Source organism: Bufo bufo, chromosome 3 (genome assembly GCF_905171765.1).
Source record: "Bufo bufo chromosome 3, aBufBuf1.1, whole genome shotgun sequence".
Taxonomy (NCBI): Eukaryota; Metazoa; Chordata; class Amphibia; order Anura; family Bufonidae; genus Bufo; species Bufo bufo.
In genome coordinates this window covers 590,670,520-590,695,846 of record NC_053391.1, presented here as the reverse complement: position 1 = coordinate 590,695,846, position 25,327 = coordinate 590,670,520, and the positions used below count along the sequence as shown (strand labels likewise).

At 45.0% G+C, this 25,327-nt stretch overlaps 1 protein-coding gene across 3 annotated transcripts in view; it reads right to left on the bottom strand.

Moving 5' to 3' along the window:
* PDE1B (phosphodiesterase 1B) overlaps positions 1–20,205 on the bottom strand; it is a 382,256-nt gene extending 362,051 nt beyond the window's left edge. For all 3 annotated transcript variants that reach the window (XM_040425861.1, XM_040425860.1, XM_040425863.1), the window contains exon 1: positions 20,014–20,205. In XM_040425861.1, the coding sequence (XP_040281795.1) occupies positions 20,014–20,071 (58 nt within the window). In that variant the 5' untranslated portion in view covers positions 20,072–20,205. The remainder of the gene's footprint in view (positions 1–20,013) is intronic.
* Positions 20,206–25,327: the final 5,122 nt, after the last annotated feature.

Genomic DNA, 25,327 nt, shown 5'->3' with positions numbered 1-25,327 from the left:
TGTAGATCCACTACCCTGTTCGGCGTCCGTGTCACATTCCGAGGACGACACTTCTGTGTCCACCTCAGCCGCAACCGGGCGTCTAGGTCCAAAGTCAAAAATACGGCCCTCCCTAAAGTCACTAATGTCTCTATTAAACAGATTATGTTTCTTCTCTTTTACTTGACAGGAAAATCATTCAATATTCTGTTGTAATAGAGACTCCTTCTTAATGAAGTCAGTGTGATCCTTGAATTTCTGAGCCTGCACAACAGCCTCCTTCAATTCAACCTCACTATTGGATAACTGCTTACGCTCTTCCTCAGCCAACAGCTTCATCAAGCGAAGGGAGCCCGCAATAGACTCCTGCTCCCACCTCTTGAGAAACTCTGTAGAGCGCTCGCCTACAGAAGTTTAACCTATTTAATTGGGTTAAAGACTTGCAACTTTTTGCACTCAGCAAAAATGAACTGGATTTTCTGCTTCCCAAATCCCCGGTTGTAGCAACATTTTACAGTCTGCCCAAACTGCACAAAGCAGGACCAGTACTGAAAGGCAGGCCCATTGTCTCGGGCATAGGTGGCCTTACTGCCAATGTAAGTACGTATTTGGACATAATTTTACGTCCATTCGTGGCATCTTTGCCATCCTATGCCCGAGACACGATGGATGTGCTACAACGTCTGGATGGGATCCAATGCGAGGAAGGCGTCCTCCTCACTAGCTTGGATGTTGAGGCCTTGTACAGCTCTATACCCCATCAATCTGGGTGTAGGGCTGTCGAGGCCTTCATCCAACAGAGAGGTGAACAATGTCGCCGGCATAACATCTTCCTGTTACAGTTACTGGATTTTGTCCTCACCCACAACGTCTTCCTTTTTGACCAACACTTCTACCACCAGCTCAGGGGCGTCGCGATGGGCAGTCCCTGTGCCCCGACGTTTGCCAACTTGTACCTGGGCTGGTGGGAGAAGGAGGTTGTGTTTAGTGATGAGATGGAGCAGCACACGTCGAATGTACAATTATGGATGAGGAACATCGACGATGTGCTGATATTGTGGAAGGGGACGAAAGAACAATTTGCGTCATTTGTGGCGGCATTGAATGTAAATCAGATGGGGCTATTTTTTACTTCTGAAATACAAGAGCAACAGATAGCGTTCCTGGATCTGATGATCACCATAGGTACTGACAGAAAAATCACCACTAACCTGTTTAAGAAAAAGACCTCGACCAACAATTTGCTGCACTGGCAAAGTGGTCATCCCCTGGCCCTGAAAAGAGGTATCCCGAAGGGACAATACCTCAGGGCCAGGAGGAATTGCTCAGGCCTAGGTGATTTCAGAGCTGCAGCATCTGACCTTAGAGACCGATTCCTTAATCGGGGATACCCAGAATATACTTTGAAACAAGCGTTCCATCACTCTATGAGTACAGATCGCACGCAGCTCTTGATTCCGAAACCCAGAAGCACTGCGGACTCCACGCCCAGATTTGTCGCAACCTTTGATAAGGCTCATAAAAATGTTCGCGACATTTTACTAAATCACTGGTCCATCTTGCAATCTAACCCAGATATTGGGGAGCTTATTCCGGATATCCCCCCAATCACGTACCGTCGCAGCCTGAACCTGCGTGACCACCTGGTGCATAGTTTATATACACAACCTAAATCTGAGACCTGGTTGAGAAATACCCTTAAAGGTACCTTTCCCTGTTGCTCATGCATCATCTGCAGAAACATCTTGAGAGGTGAATGTTTTACTAGCCAAACAACAGGTAAGAGGTATATGATACGGTCATTCATCAGATGCACCTCTGTGGGTATTGTATATCTAATCAGCTGCCGATGTGGGTCACAATACGTCGGTAAAACAAGACGTGAACTGAGACGCAGATTTGGGGAACATTTGTCTGACATCCGCAATAAGCGTGACACATCAGTGGCACGTCATGTATGCGACATGCATGACGGTAACCCTGATGTGTTAAAAGTGCAGGGGATTGACCAAGTGAAAATGTCAATCCGTGGAGGGGATATTGATATACCCCTACTACGAAAAGAAGCGATGTGGACATATAAGCTGCAGACAGTTCAACCATTTGGGCTTAATGAGTCCATATCTTTTGCCAGCTTCATCTAAACACAGCCTCTTATACATATGGAATGGTATGTGTTTTCCTATATCAGAACTGTATGTCTGGTGTTATATTGGTGCACATATCTATGTTCCTAATGCTGCCTTATATTACAAACATGTAAATGCAATTGGTTTGATTCTTTTTCCATTTCTCTATCTACTGCATCCAGCATATATGTTGATCTAGATCTATGCATGCTGAGGATATACTCTGCATATTGCATTTGTGCTGTGATGTGTCAATCCGTGGAGTCTGGCAATGTATTGATTGATAGAACTCCTCCCTGTGGATGTCACATGACATGGATGGTGAGCGGTACCTGCTGGTTCGGTTTATGAATCCTTATGGTACCCCGTCCAGTAAATCTGCTCTGGATCTAATGGCATTGCGCGGGCCGCGATTTTCATTCCCCCTGTTACTGTAAAAGCGCTACATGCGCCAGAAGGTGTCAGTATCATTTTTGGCATCGGCCGGTCGGAGGGCGGAGCCATTGAGCCCGCCCATACTTCTGATTGGAGGTGCTACCTGCACACCTCTCTTGATGGGCGGGGCCTCGGCCATATGAACTTGGCGTTCTATCGGCCGCATGCGGCCATTACAGCGCCATGAGCCATAGCACACTACAGTGCGGCTCCAACTGTCTTTGACATATGTACTGAAAACAAGCTCCTGAAGAAGCGTGATAATGTATAGATCACGTGGAAACGCGTAGAGCTGCTGTAAATGTACTAGGACACAGCTCTCTAGGCAGGACTGCACAAGATGCAAATTACTTTTTAGTCAGCCTCAGAGTATGCATGTGATGAATGGATGAGCCAAAATATACTGGCTTTTGGTGTGTTTGGAGCTAAAATATACTAGCTCTGAGTGACTGTATCTAGCCAATATTGGCTGCGGGCATAGAGTTGCGACTTTAGGTCCTGACCATAGGCCATATACACATCCAAACGTTATATCTAGTGGTCTCAAATCCTTTGACACTTCTACTTAATAGAGGTAGTGAGACTTAGTGTGCTGAGATTTGTTTACCAGTGGGTATTCACCCGTAATTGTCCTCATATACAGTCCACAGGTTCATTGGTATACACACACTCTGCATCCATTCACACTGTTATTTGTGTCCGTTTTCCTGACTTGCATACTCCAGCAATCCTAGCTAGCAAGTCAGGTCTTAGCCTGGTCTTTTTAATATACAGAGGTGTTATTTAGTCTCCCCCTCTGTATGTTAATTGAAGACTAGTTGCCTGATGGTCACAGACTGTGACATATGGGTCTTTTCCTACCCTATTTTTAAACAGAATTTAAATAAAGGTTTTTTTTTTTTTTTGTTTTGTTTTAAACGTTCATGGGGAGCAAGAAAACCTACTTTTGTCTTTTACTGGTAGTACCTGTTTTCTCCTGTCTGCCGAGAGGTGTTATTTAGTCTCCCCCTCTGTATGTTAATTGAAGACTAGTTGCCTGATGGTCACAGACTGTGACATATGGGTCTTTTCCTACCCTATTTTTAAACAGAATTTAAATAAAGGTTTTTTTTTTTTTTTGTTTTTTTTTAAACGTTCATGGGGAGCAAGAAAACCTACTTTTGTCTTTTACTGGTAGTACCTGTTTTCTCCTGTCTGCCGAGATGGCGCTAGAGTCCAAAACTGTGAAAATCGAAGCATTTATCGACAGTGGGGCAGGAGTTAACTTGATTGATGGACAGTTTGTACGCATTCACGGGTTGACTACTAATGCATTAGAGAATAGTATTTCTGTCTTTGCAATTGACTCAGCACCTCTCGAACAAAAATGCCTGTAGCAGGTAGTGAATGACATTAATTTAAGAGTGGGTGATTTGCATCAGGAATCTATCTCCTGTTATGTGTTGGAGGGTCTGCCTGCTCCGTTGGTGTTGGGCTTACCATGGTTTAACAAACATAACCCTAACATCGATTGGCAAGCGAGACAGATTCTCGATTGGAGTGATTTTTGCATGGAGAACTGTCTTAATGCATCGTTCTCTATGGTTACCACTAAAACTGTACCCTCGTTCATTTCAGAATTTTCAGATGTTTTTTCTGAGAGTGGTAATCACGAGTTGCCTCCACACCGGGAGTATGACTGTCCCATCAATCTTTTTCCCGGACCTAAATTGCCCAAATCTCGGTTGTATAATCTTTCGGAACCCGAAAGAAAGGCTATGCGAGAATATATCACCAAGAGTTTGGCAAAGGGACATATTAGACCATCCGAGTCCCCAGTGGCTGCTGGATTTTTCTTTGTAAAGAAAAAGGATGGTACCCTGAGACCATGTCTGGACTTCTGTGAGCTCAATCGTATTACCGTACGTGATCCTTACCCCCTTCCTTTGATTCCGGATTTGTTTGGTCAGATTGTCGGTGCCAAGGTGTTCTCTAAATTGGATCTGAGGGGGGCATATAATCTGGTAAGGATCAAGGAGGGGGATGAGTGGAAGACCGCATTTAATACCCCTGAGGGTCATTTTGAAAACCTGGTCATGCCCTTTGGGTTAACCAATGCTCCTGCGGTTTTTCAACACTTCGTCAATGACATCTTTCATCATCTGGTGGGGAGGTTTGTCGTTGTATACCTTGATGACATACTAATTTATTCACCTAATATGGAGACTCATCAGGATCATGTGAGACAGGTGTTACAGATCCTAAGAGAGAATACGTTGTATGCTAAGATGGAAAAGTGTGTATTTGCTGTACAGGAAGTGCAATTTCTGGGTTACCTGCTCTCATCCTCAGGTTTTTCGTATGGATCCCGAGAAGGTCCGTGCCGTGTTGGACTGGGATCGACCCGAAAATCTGAAAGTGCTTATACGGTTTTTGGAGTTTACCAACTACTACCGTAAATTTATCTTGAACTATTCATCGGTGGTTAAACCTTTAACAGACATGACTAGGAAGGGTGCTGATATTTCTATCTGGTCTGATGCGGCATTACAGGCCTTTTCTGCTGTGAAAGAATGTTTTGCTTCGGCCCCTATTCTGGTGCAACCGGACGTTGAGGTTGACGCGTCTGAGGTTGGGGTAGGAGCAATATTGTTGCAGGGTCCTTCACCCAGTAAATGGCGCCCATGTGCATTTTTTTCTAAAAAAACTCTCGACTGCTGAAAGGAATTATGATATGGGGAATAGGGAATTGCTGGCCATTAAGTTGCCGTTCGAGGAGTGGCGGCATTGGTTGGAAGGAGCAATTCATCCTATTACAGTAATTATGGATCACAAGAATCTGGCCTACTTGGAGTCGGCTAAGCGACTGAACCCAAGGCAGGCCAGATGGTCATTGTTTTTCACCAGATTTAACTTCATCGTCACTTATCGCCCTGGGGTTAAGAACGTCAAGGCGGATGCTTTGTCACGTAGCTTTCCTGGAGGGGGTGAGTCTAATGACCCTAGACCCATTTTATCTGAAGGGGTGGTTATATCCGCTATTTATCCTGATCTCGAGGCCAGGGTGCTGGAGGCCTCAGGGGAAATTGTTTGTTCCCCCTGAATTACGTCACAAGGTGTTCGAGGAACATCACTGTACGGTGCTTGCTGGGCACCCTGGGAGCAGATCGACTGTCGATTTCATCTCTCGCAAATTCTGGTGGCCGGGGTTGCGTAAGTGTATTGAGGACTATGTGTCAGCCTATGGTACCTGTGCACGTGCTAAGGTGACACACACTCGGCCTTCCGGATCTCTGCTTCCATTGCCCATCCCGTCCAGACTGTGGACCGATTTGTCCATGGATTTTATCACGGATTTACCGAATTCTGTGGTTGTCGATCGTTTTAGTAAAATGGCACACTTTATTGCATTACCTAGTCTACCCAATGCTAAAACTCTTGCGCAGGTGTTTGTCGACAACATTGTGAAACTACATGGCATTCCCTCTGATGTGGTGTCCGATAGAGGGACTCAGTTTGTTTCCAGATTCTGGAGAGCATTCTGTACTCGTCTGGGGTGTACAATTGTCCTTCTCTTCGGCTTTTCATCTTCAGTCGAATGGACAGACAGAGCGCACTAATCAGAATCTGGAGACTTACTTCAGATGTTTTGTTTCAAAAAATCAGGAACAGTGGTCTTCATTTTTGTCGTTAGCTGAGTTTGCTATAAACAACCGTAGACAGGAATCCACTGATAAGTCACAGTTTTTTGGGGCATATGGGTTCCATCCACAGTTTGGTACATTTTCTAGTGCTCATAATTCCGGCATTCCTGAGGAGGAATGCTTTTCCTCTTCTTTGTCTTCTATTTGGCGGAAAATCCAAAATAACCTGGAAAAGATGGGCAACAGGTATAAGCGTGCGGCTGACAGGAGACGTGTGAGTGGTCCGGACCTGAGAGTGGGTGATTCTGTGTGGCTGTCTACAAGAAACATTAAACTTAAGGTACCTTCTTGGAAGTTGGGAACAAGATTTATTGGTCCATATAAAATCACTGCCATTGTTAACCCTGTAGCCTTCCGTCTTGAACTTCCTCAGGCATTGAAAATCCATAACGTATTTCATAAATCGTTGTTAAAGAAATGTGTTGAACCTGTTGAACCGTCCTCCTTGCCTCCCGCTCCTGTCATGGTGGACGGCAATTTAGAATTTCAGATAAGCAGGATTGTGGACTCCCGAGTTCTCCGGAGATCCCTCCAGTATCTCGTTCATTGGAGAGGGTGCGGACCAGAGGAGAGGATGTGGGTTCCAGCGACTGATGTTAATGCTAGCCGTCTGGTGAGAGCATTCCACAGAGCTCATCCTGATAAGGTTGGTCCTGGGTGCCCGGAGGTCACCCGTAGAAGGGGGGGTACTGTCACGCCGGTGACAGGTTTGAGAAGGTCTGAAAGAATATCTGCACATTAGTTATCTGACAGCCTCTTTTGGTTTCACTTTGTCTGTGTGTTGCTGGTATGTCCACACCCCCTGTTCAGGTGTGGATCATGTGACCTTCACCTCCCCCTATTTAGTCTGACTTTACCCATCACTCCTTGCTCTGGATAGCTTCATTTAGTTTTTGGAAGAGCTGGAGTGTGGTTCGTGGTAAAGTCCTGTTCGTCCATCATCCATCAGCCTCAGAAGTTAAAGGGTTTCTACCACTTCGTTTTCACATAATTAGCTTTCAGACACTAGCGATCCGCTAGTGTCTGCTCTACCAAACAATCCTAATATAATAGCTTATTGTGCAGCCGTTTCGCTAAAAAACGAACTTATATTGATATGCTAATGAGCCTCTAGGTGCTATGGGGGCGTCATTAGCACCTAGAGGCTCGGTCTACCTTCACAAAATGCCGCCGCCCAGCGAGTCCCTCCAGCCCGTCCATCTCCTCCGGAATGCGATCCTCCCTGTGAGCCAGCGGATGAATTCTCGCGCATGCGCCGTGCGTGTCTGTATTCGGCGCATGCGCAGTGAATGTCTGACCGCTCCCTGCTCAGACATCTCCACTGCGCCTGCGCCGATGACGTCATAGTGCTCCGAGGAACAGGCGCAGTGGAGATGTCTGTGCAGAAAGCGGTCAGACATTCACTGCGCATGCGCCGAATACAGACGCGCACGGCGCATGCGCGAGAATTTGTCCGCTGGTTCACAGGGAGGATCGCATTCCGGAGGAGATGGGCGGGCTGGAGGGACGCGCTGGGCGTCGGCATTTTGTGAAGGTAGACCGAGCCTCTAGGTGCTAATGACGCCCCCATAGCACCTAGAGGCTCATTAGCATATCAATATAAGTTCGTTTTTTAGCGAAACGGCTGCACAATAAGCTATTATATTAGGATTGTTTGGTAGAGCAAACACTAGCGGATCGCTAGTGTCTGAAAGCTAATTATGTGAAAACAAAGTGGTAGAAACCCTTTAAGTGTTCCGCTTGTTGTGTTTTGTATTCCCCCCCACCTTTGTTTTTTACTAGGCCTCAGCGAGACGCTGGTTCCTTCACCAGGGAAGGAGCGGGTTGTCTCTGCCCGGTCATTACTATTAGGGCAACTGAGGGCCACCAGGGTTTTCTAGGTTCCTGTGTATGGGCATTTCTACCATCGAGAGGTGCCCATACGGATAGGAGTTAGGGCCAGGAGCAGGGTTTTATAGGTGGTGGTGCCCTAGTGGTGAGGCCTAGTGTCTTTTCCCTTCCTTCTTGTTGCCCTTTGGTGTTCTCCCCTACAACATCCGTGACACTAGCACAACAAAACCTTGCAACAGGGAACAAGCTTTACACAAAGCTGTTTGATAGAAAGTGGTTACTAGATAGTGAAAGGAAGCAAAGTTATAGCAAAGTATATAAGTAAATGTGTAGTCTGCAGAAAGGCTTGTAGACCTACCGAAGAACAAAGAATGGCAGATTTACCGGTAGGTCGTGTAAACCCATCACCACCATTTCTTTATAGCGGAATAGATTGTTTTGGCCCATTCATCACCAAACAGAACAGCAAGGAGTACAAGAGATATGGACTAATATTTACATGTCTGAGCTCCAGAGCAATTCACCTGGAAATGTCAACTGATGTATTCATCAATGTCTTGAGATGTTTGTTAGCCTTTAGAGGCACTGTCAGAGAGCTTAGATCTGACCAAGGATCTAATTTTGTCGGACCAAAGAATGAATTGAAGAAAGCTCAAAAAGAGATCGATAAAGAAAAAGTAACTGAGTATTTGTTAGAAAGCCTGTGTGGGAAATTCCCTAGCAGGAGCTGCTAGAAATTATTATTCACCAGAGAGAGAAGCTGAACAGACATTCACTCCACTAAGAGCTGTGTTTTATGGAAGCAGAGAGGCCAAAATAAGTATTTAAAACAGTTATATAATGTTCCTACTGTTAATATAGTGATTAGAAATGTATACTGAACCAGTTATATGTGCGTTTACTTACAGTTCAATCAAATTCAATTGCAAACTACAAAGTTCACAATCCAAAGTCAAATTCCATATGGGAATCCAAATTGCATACAACCATACCAGATCATACTCAACCAATCTGCAAATAGTTACTGTTAACTGCATATTGCAAGTTGCGACCAAATTCAGCAAGTGAACTATTAGTTAGACCTCAGATATACCTCTCAGAGAGATCATAAAGTGCTTAAATAACTTAAAGTGAGAGTACAGATACTCAAGAGAGAAATATATCCACAATTTATGTTGAATTTTGAACAGCTGAACCACTATCTTATGCATACTGCCATTTTGTGATATCTTTTCAATATGTGTTATGTACATGGACTATCTGCTGCGGAGGTGGAAGCGTTATATATGAAGAAAAGTTGAAGTTAATAAAGAAGTTTTTTCAAGCATTTGGTGTGCTCTTTAAACCTACTTTTTCCATAGAACGCGCTAGAGGAATTACAGAGTAATAGACAGTCTGGTTAGACTAAAAGTCAGAGATACCAAAATTATTTTAATGCCACAGCGCAAAAGGCACTTCATAGTGCTGTGCATTCCACAGTTGGTGCCAAGGTGTTCCCCAAGTTGGACTGAAGGGGGGCATATAATCTGGTTAGGATCAAGGAAGGGGGTGAATGGGAGATGGCTTTTAATACTTCTGAGGGGCACTTTGAGAACCTGGTCATGCCTTTTGGGTTGACCAATGCTCCTGCGGTTTTCCAGCATTTTGTGAATGACATTTTTCATCACCTTGTGGGGAGGTTTGTAGTCGTGTATTTGGATGACATTCTAATTTATTATCCAGACGCGGAGATACATCAGGATCATGTTAGACAGGTGTTACAGATCCTAAGAGATAATAAATTATACGCAAAATTAGAGAATTGTGTTTTTGCTGTACACGAGGTGCAGTTTTTGGGTTACCTGCTGTCATCTTCGGGTTTTCGAATGGATCCAGAGAAAGTCCATGCTGTATTGGACTGGGATTGACCCAAAAATCTGAAGGCTCTTACGCGGTTTTTGGGGTTCACCAACTATTATCGAAAATTTATTCAGAACTATTCGATAATAGTAAAACCCTTAACTGACATGACTAAGAAAGGGACAGATGTTTCAGGTCTGATTCGGCGTTGCAAGCCTTTTCTGCATTTAAGGAATGCTTCTCTTCTGCCCCTATATTGGTGCAGCTGGAAGTATCAGAGCCTTTCATTGTGGAAGTAGACACGTCCGAGGTGGGGGTAGGAGCAGTTTTATTGCAGGGCCTGTCACCTGGTAAATGGCGTCCATGTGCCTTTTTCTCTAAAAAAAACTCTCCTCCGCAGAGAGAAATTATGATGTGGGTAACAGAGCGTTACTGGCCATTAAGTTGGCTTTTGAGGAATGCCGTCATTGGTTGGAAGGGGTGATTCATCCGATCGCGATGTTCACTGATCACAAAAACCTGGCTTACCTGGAGTCGACTAAACCCGAGGCAGGCCAGATGATCTTTGTTTTTCACCAGATTCAATTCCACTGTCACCTATCGTCCTGGGGTTAAGAACGTCAAGGCAGATGCCTTGTCACGTAGTTCTCCCTGAGGTGGTGATTTTGAAAATCCGAGTACTATACTGTCAGAAGGGGTGGTGATATCCGCTCTTTACCCTGACCTAAAGGTGAAGGTGTTAGAGGCCCAGGGAGACGCACCGGATTCTTGTCCCTCTGGGAAACTATTTGTGCCACCGGAATTGCGTAACAAGGTGTTTGAGGAACATCACTGTACGGTTCTTACGGGACACCCTGGGAGCAGATCCACTGCCAACCTCTATCGTAGATTCTGGTGGCCAGGCTTGCGTAAGTGTGTTGAGGACTATGTGTCAGCCTGTAGTACCTGTGCACGTGCTAAGGTGACACATATTCGGCCTTCCGGATCTCTACTTCCATTGTCCATCCCATCCAGACCATGGACTCACTTATCCATGGATTTTATCACTGATCTACCTAATTCTTCAGGAAAGACTGTTATTCTGGTGGTAGTTGATCGCTTTAGTAAAATGGTGCACTTTATAGCGTTGCCTACCTAATGCTAAAACACTTGCACAAGTGTTTGTTCACAACATTGTGAAACTCCATGGAATTACTTCTGACGTGGTCTCGGATCGTGGGACTCAGTTTGTTTCCAGATTCTGGAAGGCATTCTGTACTCGACTGGGGGTACAACTGTCCTTTTCTTCAGCTTTTCATCCTCAGTCGAACGGACAGACGGAGCACACTAATCAGAGTCCGGAGACTTACTTGAAATGTTTTGTCTCTGAGAACCAGGAGGAGTGGTCTTTGTTTTTGTCTTTGGCAGAGTTTGCCATAAATAATCGTAGACAGGAGTCCACTGGTAGGTCGCCGTTTTTTGGGGCATATGGGTTTCACCCGCAGTTTGATACAATTTCTGGTTCAGATACTTCTGGTATCCCTGAGGAAGAACGTTTTTCATCATCATTGTCATCTATATGGCGGAAAATAAAAGATAACTTGATGAATATGGGCAACAAGTATAAATATGTGGCTGACAGGACACGTATTAATGGTCCAGATCTAAGAAAGGGTGATTCTGTGTGGCTGTCCACAAGAAACATTAAGTTAAAGGTACAATCTTGGAAGTTGCGTCCAAGGTTTATTGGTCCATATAAGATCACTGCCATTATTAATCCTGTAGCTTTTCGTCTTGAACTTCCTCAGGCCCTGAAAATTCATAATGTGTTTCAAAAATCTTTGTTGAAGAAATATGTTGAACCTTTGGAGCTGTCTTCCTTAACACCCGCTCCTGTCATGGTGGACGGTAGTTTGGAATTTCAGATCTCCAAGATAATTGACTCTCGAGTTCTCCGTAGATCTCTTCAGTATCTTGTTCACTGGAAGGGTTATGGACCAGAGGAGAGGATGTGGGTACCGGCACCTGACGTGAATGCCAGTCGTTTGGTGAAAGCTTTTCACAGGTCTCACACGAATGTCACCCGTAGAAGGCGGGGTACTGTCACGGACGTACCAAGACATATGGACGTCCCGGCGACAGTGAGTGGCAGTAAATCTGTGAGACTGGCAACACGTGGTTTGATCTCACAGGTTTTCCTTGTGGATCAATAGGTGTCTGTGTTGTTTCTGGTAATGGCACACACCCCTTGTCTCCAGGTGTTGCTTATGTGGTCATTTAACCTTCCTTATTTATAGTTGCTTCTCCCACTATGCTGTGCGGTTTATAGCTTTTGTGCCTGTGGATTGTTTGTGGTTCCATAGCCTCTTTGAAGTTAAGTCTTTCCTTTCCCTTTTGTATTTTGTTTGGGTTCTGTGTGTTGCATTTCCCTATTGTTTGTATTAGGCCTGTAGTAGACTCCTGTTCGTCCTTCCTTTTAGAGAAACAGGTAGTCTCGTCCCTGACATTAGTTCCAGGGTCCCATAGGGCTAGATAGGACTCTAGGTATTCCTGCGTATGAACTCACCTATGGAGGTGCCCATATTCCTTCCCTAGTTTTCAGGCCTGATTCCCTGTTTTCCCCTTCCCTTCTATGCTCGGTGTGGTGTTTCCCTCCCACACCGAAGCGTGACAAAAATATACAGGACAGATAGGAATTCTCCTCTTTTTTAATTCGTTCCTGGTTTTGGCTTCCAAATCTGCATGCAGAAAGCTGACCATGAGGTTGTTCCCTAAGGGGAAAGAGTGGTTGAGTAGTTAGCACTGTACTCGGGTGCTAAGATTCACTCCAAAGAAAATTTAGCATAGGGTTTCTAGGTTTGCCCCGTATGTTGCAGGCTTCCACAAGTTACACCATCTTAAAGGGGTTCTCCGGAAAAGATAAGAATGAAAATACTGAAAAAACATGTTATTACAAAAAAACTCTTAAATGCCTTTAATTATTTAGAATGGCTCGTTTAGTCTAGGGGACAATCAGTGAAGGAGCTAGGCTCTTAGACTTATGATCATAAAATCCGTTCTGGACGTGACACTGCAGGACGGCCGGTGTGAGAAAGCAGAGCCCAGAGCCCTATGTAAAGTCTGCCGGTCTCAGCACTGTGAAGCTGTATATTATGTGCAGATGACAGCTGAGATAACTGCTCCGCTGTGTCCCTGTGCTTCAGAAAGGAGTTTCCTTATCCCATACTCGCAGCCTGAGGTGTTTTCTAATGACGCTTCTCCCCCACAGAAGCACGTCTGCTCCTCATTCCCACCCTTCAGCCTCCGAATACGAGATGAGCAATGCTCCATTATTTTTTAAATCTAACACTACTGAAGACCTAGTCATTCAGTTAACTGTAGTTACCCTTAATATTACCCCTCCCAATAGTCACACTCAGAAGAGTCCTGGAAGCTGAGATATGAGTTGCCTGGTGGAGTCCACACGTTGCCTTTGGTTCTTCTCTGTGACATGGAGTGACAAGTGTTGTTTGTTCCCTAAGTGTCAATAATGCAAGATATAATTTTTTGCTGTACAGAACTTATTAGTCAAGAGCAGAATATCACCAGTGACCACAGTCTTCCTCCATGTCAAAGTAAGGCAAATGAAGTCTATCTAACATTTAAGACAGTGTAAACTTAAGCTTATCTTACACGGGCAGATAATCTTGCACGGCAAGATGAATGAGCGTTTGCTTGTTCATCGGGTAATAGGCGGCAGTATTACACTGGGACATCATCTCTAACAAGCGTTCATACGAGCGCTTGTTAGCAATGATCTCCCAGTGTAATACTGCCGACGATTACCCGATGAACAAGCAAACGCTCATTCATCTTGCTGTGGAATCACGACCTGCTGCCGGCAAACAATGATTCAGTATGGGGACGAGAGATGACATAACGATCGCTCATCCTCATACTGAGGAGGAGATCATGACATGTAATAGCAGTGGTCTCCTCCAGGAGAGGAACCCTTCCCTCTTGTCAATCCAGTCTAAAGATGTGCCAGATTGATAAGAGTGCTGAATGATAAATGGCTTCAAGGCTGTCAAGTCTAAGTCTATACCACCTAGAAGCACCAGAACTTTGTCCTACAAAGCCAACAGTAAATATGTCCACTGTGTCAATGAGATCACCAATACATCAAGTCATTAAAAGGGTTGTCCAGGCTACAGATATTGACGACCTATCCTCAGGATAGGTCATCATTATTAGATCAGTGGGGGTCCAATTAGCTGGAAACAGACAGCTCCATACACAGGGTCATGGCCATGTTGAGGTGCTGCAGTATGCCAGTGCCAGAAACTACAGTGTATGAAACTTTTTTCTACTTTTCAATGCAGTATATACTTTCCGGCACAGGGGTTGCCCAAAACAGGTGTTGGACCCCTACCGATCTCATATAGATGACTCGTCCTGAGAATAGGTCATCAAAATCTGTAGCCTAGACAACCTCTTTAATCACTGGCAAAACGCTCCTTAGAAAATTTAGAAGCCAGAATTTGGGTAGAAAAGCTATAAGTTCTAACTCTTTATCACATTTCTCTTCAGGTGCATAATAAAATGTAGAATGCAACAGCACTCTGCAAACCAAATAAAGTACAATAATGCCAAAATAATACAGAGTATTCTGGTGCAAATGCTACGCTAATAAATTTGAGATGCTTGGCAAATCATTTTGTACAAAATTATTTGGGCCCGTCTGCCAAACGTCAAGGCGATCTCAGTAAGACGGGAACCTAACACTAAATATCACATTAACTGGTGCCATACTGGCCTCCATTACATTCAGGGAATGCAGGTTCCACATGAATGCCGAGCCCACGTTATAATATGCCTCTTATGGTGCCATAATGGCCTCCGTTATATTCAGGGGATGCAGGCTCCTCATGCATCCCGAACCCACACTATATAATACCTCTTTGGTGCCGGCCTCCATTTTGTTCAAGGAATGCAGGTTCCACTAGCATGCTGAGCCCACTCTGTATTCCACCTTACCTGGTGCCAAATGGCCTCCAATACATACAGGGAGAGTGGGCTACAGCTTTATAGCTATACTAATTAAAATCAGCCTATAGGGCAGACAGGTTAATCAGGAGTGCACGACCAACAGAGTCAGCCACAACTCCAATACAAACTGCAAGGAAAATTGGGGGTCAGTCAGCACATCCAGTGCACAGGTGCGCGTTGCCATGGCTGAAAGCACAAAGGCAAAAAAATATACAATGCAACAGCACTCTGCAAACCAAATAAAATACAATACTGCCAAAATAATAGAAAGTATTCTGGTGCAAATGCTACGCTAATAAATGTAGGGTTTACAAGTCTAGCGTATCTACCTCTACGCACAACATGTGGTGGTGCATTGTGCCTACTTGAGAAAATGTAATTCCTTAAAAAAGCAATGCTTCTGTGGAAGTATACCAAGATAAAGGGGCTTGAGAAAAAATATTATTTTGTCCAAAAATAAAACTCACCGTAAGATATATGGTGGAAAGTTATGGAAAGGTTATGTGACCGTAACACAGATCCATGCAACATGGATCTACACTATGGCTGTAGGCATAAGGCAATACAGCATTTCCAGCGGCACCGTTGTGGTGTTACTGGGGTTGTTCTGGGTTCCGCGGGCACTATGGGAAATTTATTAGGACAGCCAATTCTTATGCCATTCTTAATACAAAAATAAGTGGGCGTAAGATGCACCAAGATTAAAGTGAGCAGCACTGCAGTAACCAGCCTGGTCTCTACATAGTGAACGGAGCTGTGTAGCTTGGGGACCTGTTTCTGGCATCGGAGTCCCTGAAAAATGCTGATCAGCAAAGTGCTGGAGTCAGACAACTGCCGACCTGATATTGATGACCTATCCTAAAAATAACAAATACGGATAGGTCATCCATACTTCCCCAAAAATTCCTTTAATAATGCTGTCTCATTTTAAGTAAGTCCATGCACCAGAAATTAAATCTACAACAGAGAGAAGCAGGCATAGAGTTCTGGTGTAATTTATGGCGGTTTTCTGGCACAAGCATAGCTAAACTTGCTTGGTTGTATAGCAGGCCCCACGACCATCCTCTCACAGCCTGTTCAGTTTTTTGGGGTTTTTTAAAAAAAAAAGGACAGCACAGTATAAAAGGGGGAAAGTTGCAAGTTTTGTGAAACTTTAACATGAGACAAATTTTGCTAATTTTCGTATGATAAAAACATACAAAACCACCTCCCTGTTGATGCTACTAATGCCTCATTCACACGGAGCGCCGCTGCCTTCTCAAACAGCTGATCGCCGGGGGTCCCAGGTGTCGGACCCCCGCCGATCAGATGCTGATGATCTATCCAGAGGATAGATCATCAGTTTATACAAACTGCAGAACCGCTTTAAGGTACAGTACCTTCCTGTGGTCGTCCACCAGGTTTTTGTACCCCAGTTGTGTTACTGAAATCCTTTTGTATATCCTTTTGTTACTAGCATCACCAGTGAGGTGGTTTTGTACGTTTTTATCATTCTCTATGTATCCATTCTGACACTATTTTATTATTATTGATGTATTAATAAAGATTTATATTTTATTTATACGTATCGTATGGTAGTTATTATATGTGTTTGTAGTTTTACGTTTTATATGGAGGACCGCGCTGCTTAACTTTTCATCACGGGACAGCCTCTCCCAGTAGGATTCTAGTGCACTTTCCGAATGCAGTGACATATGGATCTTCACATTCGCTTTTACCCTCCTGGTAGATTGTATATACCTTCAAAAGGGACTTACGCAATAGTGAAGTACCGCCACAAAAGGTAAAATGGACAATTTATTATACTCACAAGCCAAGTTGCTTAAAATGCCTTTAAACAACGCTGCATAGCCTGGTGTTCATACCCAACTCGGGTTTCGCTTGACGCTTCGTCTGGGGCGAACGTTTGTAGTTTTATCCCACAAAGAACCATTAAATTAAAAATATGGCACAACTGCAAATCTGACTAGAAAAAGCCACCCAACAAACCTCACAGATCGGACAAGGAGGGCATTCATCAGAGAGTCACCAACGATAACACTGAAGGAGCTCCAAAAATCCAGAGCAGAGATGAAAGTATCTATCCATAGGATCATTATAAGGGCTCATGCACACGAACGTATTTTATTTCAGTGTCCGTTCAGTTTTTGTGGAAGCATTCATTTCAATGGGTCCGCAAAAAAAAAATGGAAGTTACTCCGTGTGCGTTCCGTTTCCGTATTACGGACAAGGATAGGACTGTTCTATTAGGGTCCAGCAGAACAGCTGTTCCGTTCTGCAAAATAGGGAATGCACACGGACGTCATCCATATTTTTTGCGGATCTATTTGTTGTGGAACGCAAAATACATACGGTCGTGTGCATGCGGCCTAAGACGTACACTCCACAGAGTACGGAAGAGTGGCCAGAAAAAACTTTGCTTAAACAGTTCACCAAACATCATGTGACAAACTCCCCAAACATATCGAAGAAGGTCCTCTGCTCAGATAAGGCTACTTTCACACCTGCGTTCGGTGCGGATCCGTCTTGTATCTGCACAGACAGATCCACACCGATAATGCAAACGCTTGTATCCGTTCAGAACGGATCCGTTTGCATTATTCTTTCAAAACGGATCCGTCCTGGCTTACATTGAAAGTCAATGGGGGACGGATCCGTTTTCAATTGCACCATATTGTGTCAGTGAAAATGGATTCGTCCCCATTGACTTACATTGTAAGTCATGACGGATCCGTTTGGCTCCGTATCGTCAGGCGGACACCAAAACGCTGCAAGCTGCGGAACGGAGACCAAACGCAGCCAAACTGATGCATTCTGGAACGGATCCTTATCCATTCAGAATGCATTGGGGCTGAACTGATCCGTCTTGGGCCGCTTGTGAGAGCCCTGAAACGGATCTCACAGGCGGACCCAGAAACGCCAGTGTGAAAGGAGCCTAAGGAAAATATGGATGCCAGTAAATACAGGACAATTTCTGAGCCACTGACGTAAGTGATGCTGAAAAGTTGCTAGACTGTTATATCCCATAAAGGGTTAAGCAGCTGCCAGGCATCTCTGTCACTCATGCCAATGGGTCAGCCAAAGCAACACGACATGAACGCTGCTCCCCGGACGGAGGAGTCTGCTGGTGCCTGTACACACTGGGCTCAGATACTGCCAGAGGTCCTAACCAACACACAAACCGCCAGCTCTGTGCCAAGTCCAATCTGTCACCGTGTGTCCCTCACATTGATTTCAGCTGCCCAATTTCATTAAAATAAACTCATCAGCGAATTTCTTTGACCGGGTTTTAGATGAAAACAATCCTGATGCAGAAAAGGAATGGGCATCTGCCAACCTGGGGACATCTACTAATGAGCGCAGTGCCATCCCTTCTCTAATATTAGAAAGATGCCAAGTCTGTCCTTCTACATCTAATAAACGGCGACGCTGTCATTGCTTGGCATTTTAAAGTTTGCCCTGGACGTTCACAGGGGCATGTTGCTCGCCTTCACTGTACAAACACATGTAGCAGAGGTAAAACCGTAACTGCTAAGAACTGTGATTGCAGTAGGTTTACCTGCAGTCCTATGTAAAATAAGGAATGAAAACGCAACTCCCCTACATCAGACTGTGTATACATTGTGACGGCAGAAGCCTTTCCTACTGATACCAGACACACACAAGACCCTGATTCCAGGAATCTTATACTGAAACGCGCTGGCGCCTGCATTATGCCTAACATTACGCCACACTGTCGGCTCTTGCTTTAGACTAAGATATGGGCACAAAATGATGTACGGGGAAACAAGGCGCTGGTTTCTAACGCTATAGGTGACAGTGGTATAGGACCATACATTTATCAATCATCTCAATGTATGGCGCTGACGCTAATTGTAAGTATGATATTCTCAGGAGATGACCCTCCGAAAGGTGAAGGTGGCCACGGACACACAGACTGGACAAGTCAGATACCCACAAATCCGTACTGGCAGGAACAGGACCCTCCGTTGGGAAACCTATAATAAAATAACCTGCACCACACAACATCTGCATTGTCCACAGGACGAGGCTCTCACTCTGATGACAGTGACCGGGGGATGAGAATGATTTGGAAGCAGGTCTGATATACGTCCCACACAGATTTCTATGCTTTTGTCACCGTCCCCATCATTGTTAGATTGTCCAGATTAGGACATGGGACAGAGTCGGCCACATGACGACGCATGGAGAAACCACGTAAAGCCTGGAAGCAGCAAGTGACTGTGTGCAGCAGGAGGACAATGTACCGTATATAGGTGGGCATGGAAGCTGTGCAGCAAGTGATAGAAACCGTACAGATGTATGACTACGGTGATCCATATGGATGGGAAAGGTAACGGTATATATATATATACAGTAATTATGTGCTGCGTGTAGAGGAAATCTATATATTAGATATTCCTGAAATGTAGACGTATAGGGACCTGGACACGGTAGGTAAGTACAGGCAGGGCATGTATACATGTAATATGCAGGTAGGTATAGTATTAACGTAGGTATATAGAGATACACTTGTATGTGCTGTATTTGGATGGGGCAGGTAGGTGAGCCTGCAGGTATGTAGTATGTACAGTATGCCTGCCGCAATGTGTACATTGGGTCCATAGTGCGTTCCTTACCAATATAGAGCATGTAAAGGTATGTCTACAACTAGTGTCTGTATGCAGCATGTATGTGCATTGCACGTCTATAGTATGTTAAGTCTATGTATCTGTATGTAGCATGTTTGTACACTGAACTTCTTCTATAGGATATCAGGTCTATGTGTCTGTATGCAGCATGTATGTATATAGTATGTCACGTCTATGTGTGTGTGTGTGTGGCATGTATGTATATAGTATGTCATGTCTATGTGTATGTGGCATGTATGTATATAGTATGTCATGTCTATGTGTATGTGGCATGTATGTATATAGTATGTCATGTCTGTGGCATGTATGTATATAGTATGTCATGTCTGTGTGGCATGTATGTATATAGTATGTCATGTCTATGTGGCATGTATGTATATAGTATGTCATGTCTGTGTGGCATGCCTGCAGCAGGTAATCGGGTATGCCGCTGTACACACGGTGTGCGGGGTCCGGTACCTGGATGGAGCTGGAGGGCAGCTCCGCGCTGTAGCCGCCGTGTCGCTGATTGGGACATGTCTCCAAGGGTTCCGCCTCCGCTCTCACTTGTTGCAAGTCCCGGGGGAAGCTCCCGGAGTCCCAGTTGGTCCCCGAAGTCCAGCACAGTGCCCGGTGTCGGCTTGCTGCCCGGTGTCACCCCCTGCGCCCGCTGCTGCTGCTGCTCCTCCGGACCGCAGTGTGTGTATGTGCCTGAGGAGGAGAGCGGCGACCATTCACATCTCTGGAGATGCGGAGCGGAGGGGGGCGGAGGGAAGAGCTGACACTGAGCGGCGGGGGGAGGGCGCGGCGGAGAAGAGCGCGGCTGATAGACACCGCAGAGAGCAGGAGCTGGCGCTGGCTTCTCATCAGTTTCTTGTTCACATCATTTGTATTTTTTGGGAGTTTTTTAAATGAATTATGAGGAGAACTTTAGGAGAATAATAATAATAATAAAAAGTGGCAGTGGTCTGTCCTGAGGTAAAATCAACTCAAATCATTATGAAAACTAATGACTGGCACACAGATGGGCATCAGAGTGGGTAGAAATAAAAGGTTATGTGTAAGGGAAAGTGTCCTCAGAATCACATTTTTATGTGTAACATATTTTTAAAGAATTATTGATGTTTTTAATTTTCCATGTCTATATTTAAACAAAACCCATGAATTCCAATCCCGCCACATGCCTCTTACATCCAGTGAGGTCACCTCTAAGGTAGATGTTTTCTTTCCTTATCTTCTCCATTGAGACCATGGAAAAGGATCTAGGAATTTTAATAAACAGCAAACTAAGCTGTAGAAACCAATGTCAGGCAGCTGCTGCCAAGGCCAATAAGATAATGGGTTGCATCAGAAGGGGCATAGATGCCCGTGATGAGAACATAGTCCTACCACTTTACAAATCATTAGTCAGACCACACATGGAGTACTGTGTACAGTTCTGGGCTCCTGTGAACAAGGCAGACATAGCAGAGCTGGAGTGGGTCCAGAGGAGGGCAACTAAAGGAATAACTGGAATGGGGCAACTACAGTACCCTGAAAGATTATCAAAATTAGGGTTATTCACTTTAGAAAAAAAGACGACTGAGGGGAGATCAAATTACTATGTATAAATATATCAGGGGTCAGTACAGAGATCTATCCCATCATCTATTTATCCCCAGGACTGTGACTGTGACGAGGGGACATCCTCTGCGTCTGGAGGAAAGAAGGTTTGTACACAAACATAGAAAAGGATTCTTTACGGTAAGAGCAGTGAGACTATGGAACTCTCTGCCTGAGGGGGTGGTGATGGTGAGTTCACTAAAAGAGTTCAAGAGGGGCCTGGATGTATTTCTGGAGTGTAATAATATTACAGGCTATAGCTACTAGAAAGGGGTCGTTGATCCAGGGAGTTATTCTGATTGCCTGATTGGAGTCGGGAAGGAATTTTTTATTCCCCTAAAGTGGAGAAAATTGGCTTCTACCTCACAGGGTTTTTTGCCTTCCTCTGGATCAACTTGCAGGATAACAGGCCGAACTGGATAGATAGATGTCTTTTTTCGGCCTTATGTACTATGTTACTATGTTACCAGACCGCCATGATGATTTCTTTCAGCCGTTTCTTGTCTCTGCAGAGTTTGGTTCCCAGACATCTTAGGCTACTTTCACACTAGCGTTCAGAGCGGGTCTGTCTGGTGTCTGCACAGACAGATCCGCTCCTATAATGCAGACGTTCGCATCCGTTCAGAACGGATCCGTCTGCATTATAACTTAGAAAAATTTCTAAGTGTGAAAGTAGCCTGAGCGGATCCGTCCAGACTTTACATTGAAAGTCAATGGGGACGGATCCGTCCGAAAATTTAGCCATATTGTGTCATCTTCAAACGGATCTGTCCCCATTGACTTACATTGTAAGTCTGGACGGATCCGTTTGCCTCCGCACGGCCAGGCGGACACCCGAACGCTGCAAGCAGCGTTCAGGTGTCCGCCTGCTGAGCGGAGCGGAGGCTGAACGCCGCCAGACTGATGCATTCTGAGCGGATCCGCATCCACTCAGAATGCATTAGGGCTGGACGGATGCGTTCGGGGCCGCTTGTGAGAGCCTTCAAACGGAGCTCACAAGCGGAGCCCCGAACGCTAGTGTGAAAGTAGCCTTAGTTTCCTACTTTTCCATCCTCCTCCCCACCATCTGAACACCCATCCTGCCACCCCTAATACTGTGCCCGCAGTGCTCCCCAATACTATACTGCAGAAACAGACACCCTACAAAATAACTTTGCCCAGCAAATACCGCCCCTGACACTAATAGTGCTGTAAACATAGTGTCCTCCAAAAATAATTGTGCTAAGCTGATACTGTGCCAGGGTGCCTCCCGATGTAGCAGTCCTCCCAAAATCCCACAAATAATTCTTTGCCAGTGTGCACTATGTGGTAACAGTGCCCCCAATAGTGACAATGTTCCTCATTTTGCCCCAGAAGTAATAATACCCTCTAGTGCCCATACTAGTAATCATGTTCCACGTAGTTCCCCAGTAGTTATAAAGCCCACTATAATGTGTGCCTATACAAAAAAATACCCCATATAATGTGTGCCAGAGCATACAAATGGTCCCTTATGTTTGCCAGTAAAATAATCCCCATTAGGGTCCATTCACACGTCCGTAAGTGTTTTGCGGACACCGGCAATGTGCGTTCTGCATTTTGTGGACCGCACATCGCCGGCACTCTCATAGAAAATGCCTTTTCTTGAACGCAATTGCAGACAAGAATAGGACATGTTCTATTTTTTTGCGGAACGGAAGTGCGGATGCGGAAGTGCGGATCCGCAAATACGGATGCGGACAGCACATTCGTGCCCCATTGAAAATGAATGGGTCCACACCTGTTCCGCAAAATTGCGGAACGGATGCGGACCCATTTTGCGGACGTGTGAATGGACCCTTACAATGTGTGCTAGTACAAAAATGCTCCCTTTTACAGCTCTCAATGTCTCCATACGGCTTCCCCAGTTATAAAATGAAGACCTTCCCCCCAATTGGGGGCCAACATCATGATGCCAAATAAAAATAATAAACTCAAATGCTAAGGGTACTTTCACACTTGCGACAGAGGATTCCGGCAGGCAGTTCGTCGCCGGAACTGCCTGCCGGATCCGTCAAGACGTATGCCAACTGATGGCGTTTGTCAGACAAATGCATTGTAATGCCGGATCCGTCTCTCCGGTGTCATCCGGAAAAAACAGATCTGGCATTTATTTTTTTTATTTTTTTTTTCAGTCTGAGCATGCGCAGATCGCAATGTTGGATCCGTTTTGCCGGAACACTCGTGGCCGGATCCGGCATTAATGCATTTCAATGGGAAAAAATGCCGCATTCGGTATTCCGGCAAGTGTACCGGAATTCTGGACAGAGATAAAACCGCAGCATGTTGCGGTATTATCTCCGTCCTGAAAAGGCAAAAAGACTGAACTGAAGACATCCTGATGCATCCTGAACGGATTGCTCTCCATTCAGAATGCATGGGGATAAAACTGATCAGTTTTTTTTACGGTATTGTGTCCCTAGGACGGAACTCAATGCCGGAAAAGAATAACGCTAGTGTGAAAGTACCCATACCTCCATTCTACTGTCAGCGATGCAGTGCAGGAGACACCTCATCCGGTCTGTGTCCTGAGCTGTATGCAGCCCGACTCAGGCAGCGTGATGATGACACCGGCTTCTGGTGGGCTACAAGCAGAGGACGGCGATACAGTTGAATATGCAGAGATGAGCGCTTCCACCATGAAGCATTCAATGCCCATGGCACTTCCGCTGCCCCCACTTGTCCCAATCTGGCGCTGCCTGAGGCAATCGCCTCACCTTGCCTCATTGCCGGTGCTCCTCTGGTTATACCTGCTTGTAATAAGGAGATGTCACCTCTGTGTATAGATAAGACAGGATCCACCATTCAGTCAGAGCTTATCTATTCCTTCCTTGTACAATGTCCTCTGCACAGGTCACAGAGCATGCCTAGAAAACTCTCCCAGTGAGGTCCTCTCCTGACCACTGCGTCTATGGCCCATGTGGCTGCCGTAAAGCAATGTTCTTAATGCTTTGTAAATTATGTTAAGAACAGCTCAGGAAAGATGTCCGCCCCCATAATCATGCTCAGGAAATAGAATTTAAAAAATCTGCAATCAGAAAATAAAAATAAATTAGATATATGGATATGTCCTACTATCTGCTTTTAACTGGCAGATAACATTTTTAGTGACACATTTCCTTCAAATGAATTCCGGCCCCTGATCTAACACTGCCATCATACAAGGTGATACCCCGCGTCCACCGTTGCCAGCCCTCTAGAAATTTATGGACAGTCCAAAACTTTAAAATCGTGACTAATTCTAGGGGAACCAAGTTGCGCACCCTCTGAGGAGAAGGGAGGCACCAGAGCACAAAAGCGGTGGGGAGGTGGGATTGATCCAGCCAGGAACGTGATTCTACAGAGCGCCTTCCGCCCTGCTCGCTTACACCGCACGCCTCCGCTCCTCAACCACTCCCCTTCTTTAGACTTGTGACTGAGGATGGAGGGTCAGGAGGCGAGGGCTCCAAACTGTCTTGTGGAAAGCTGAGAGTCAGGGTGAGTGCGGGGCATCATCCTCTGTATGTTAGCAATGTGAGATCAGTGGCCCAACAACATTTAACCCTTTCATATCACCAATTGCTTATTTAAATCTGTGCAAAATGTCCTTCTGCCCATTTTGATGCCAACTGAATATGAGGTACCACGCTCTGTATGATGGCACTGTGAGATCAATGGACCAAAGTTATTTAACCTGTGATTTCTGCAGTACAGTTCCCAGAACCTGTTCAGGCCAGGATAAACTCAAATTAATTGGATGCCAGGCTTCACCCTCTGTATGAGGGCAGTGTGGCCCAGTGGCCCAAATTCATTTAAACCTTTACAAACATTAGCCCACTTTGATCCCAGTTCTTGGGCCCAGAAGCTGTTTGTGCCAGACTGAACTCAACTGAATATGATACGAGGCAAGATGGCCATGTGAGATCAGTGGCCTGAATTCATATAATCGTTTAAAAACCCCAGTTACATAAAAGAAACATAGAAGATTGACAGCAGAAAGAGACCAGATGGTCCGTCTAGTCTGCCCTGATATGATTACCTATGTATCAGGGATGAGCGAACCTTTTCAGATTCAGTTTGTTTTAGGTTTGTAGAATTTTTTTAAAAAGTTTGGTTTGGACTCAAATTTTTTCTACCTGGACAAAGTTGCTCCAATTTCCCTAAAATTGGTAAATAACACACCCTAGTCTCCGGG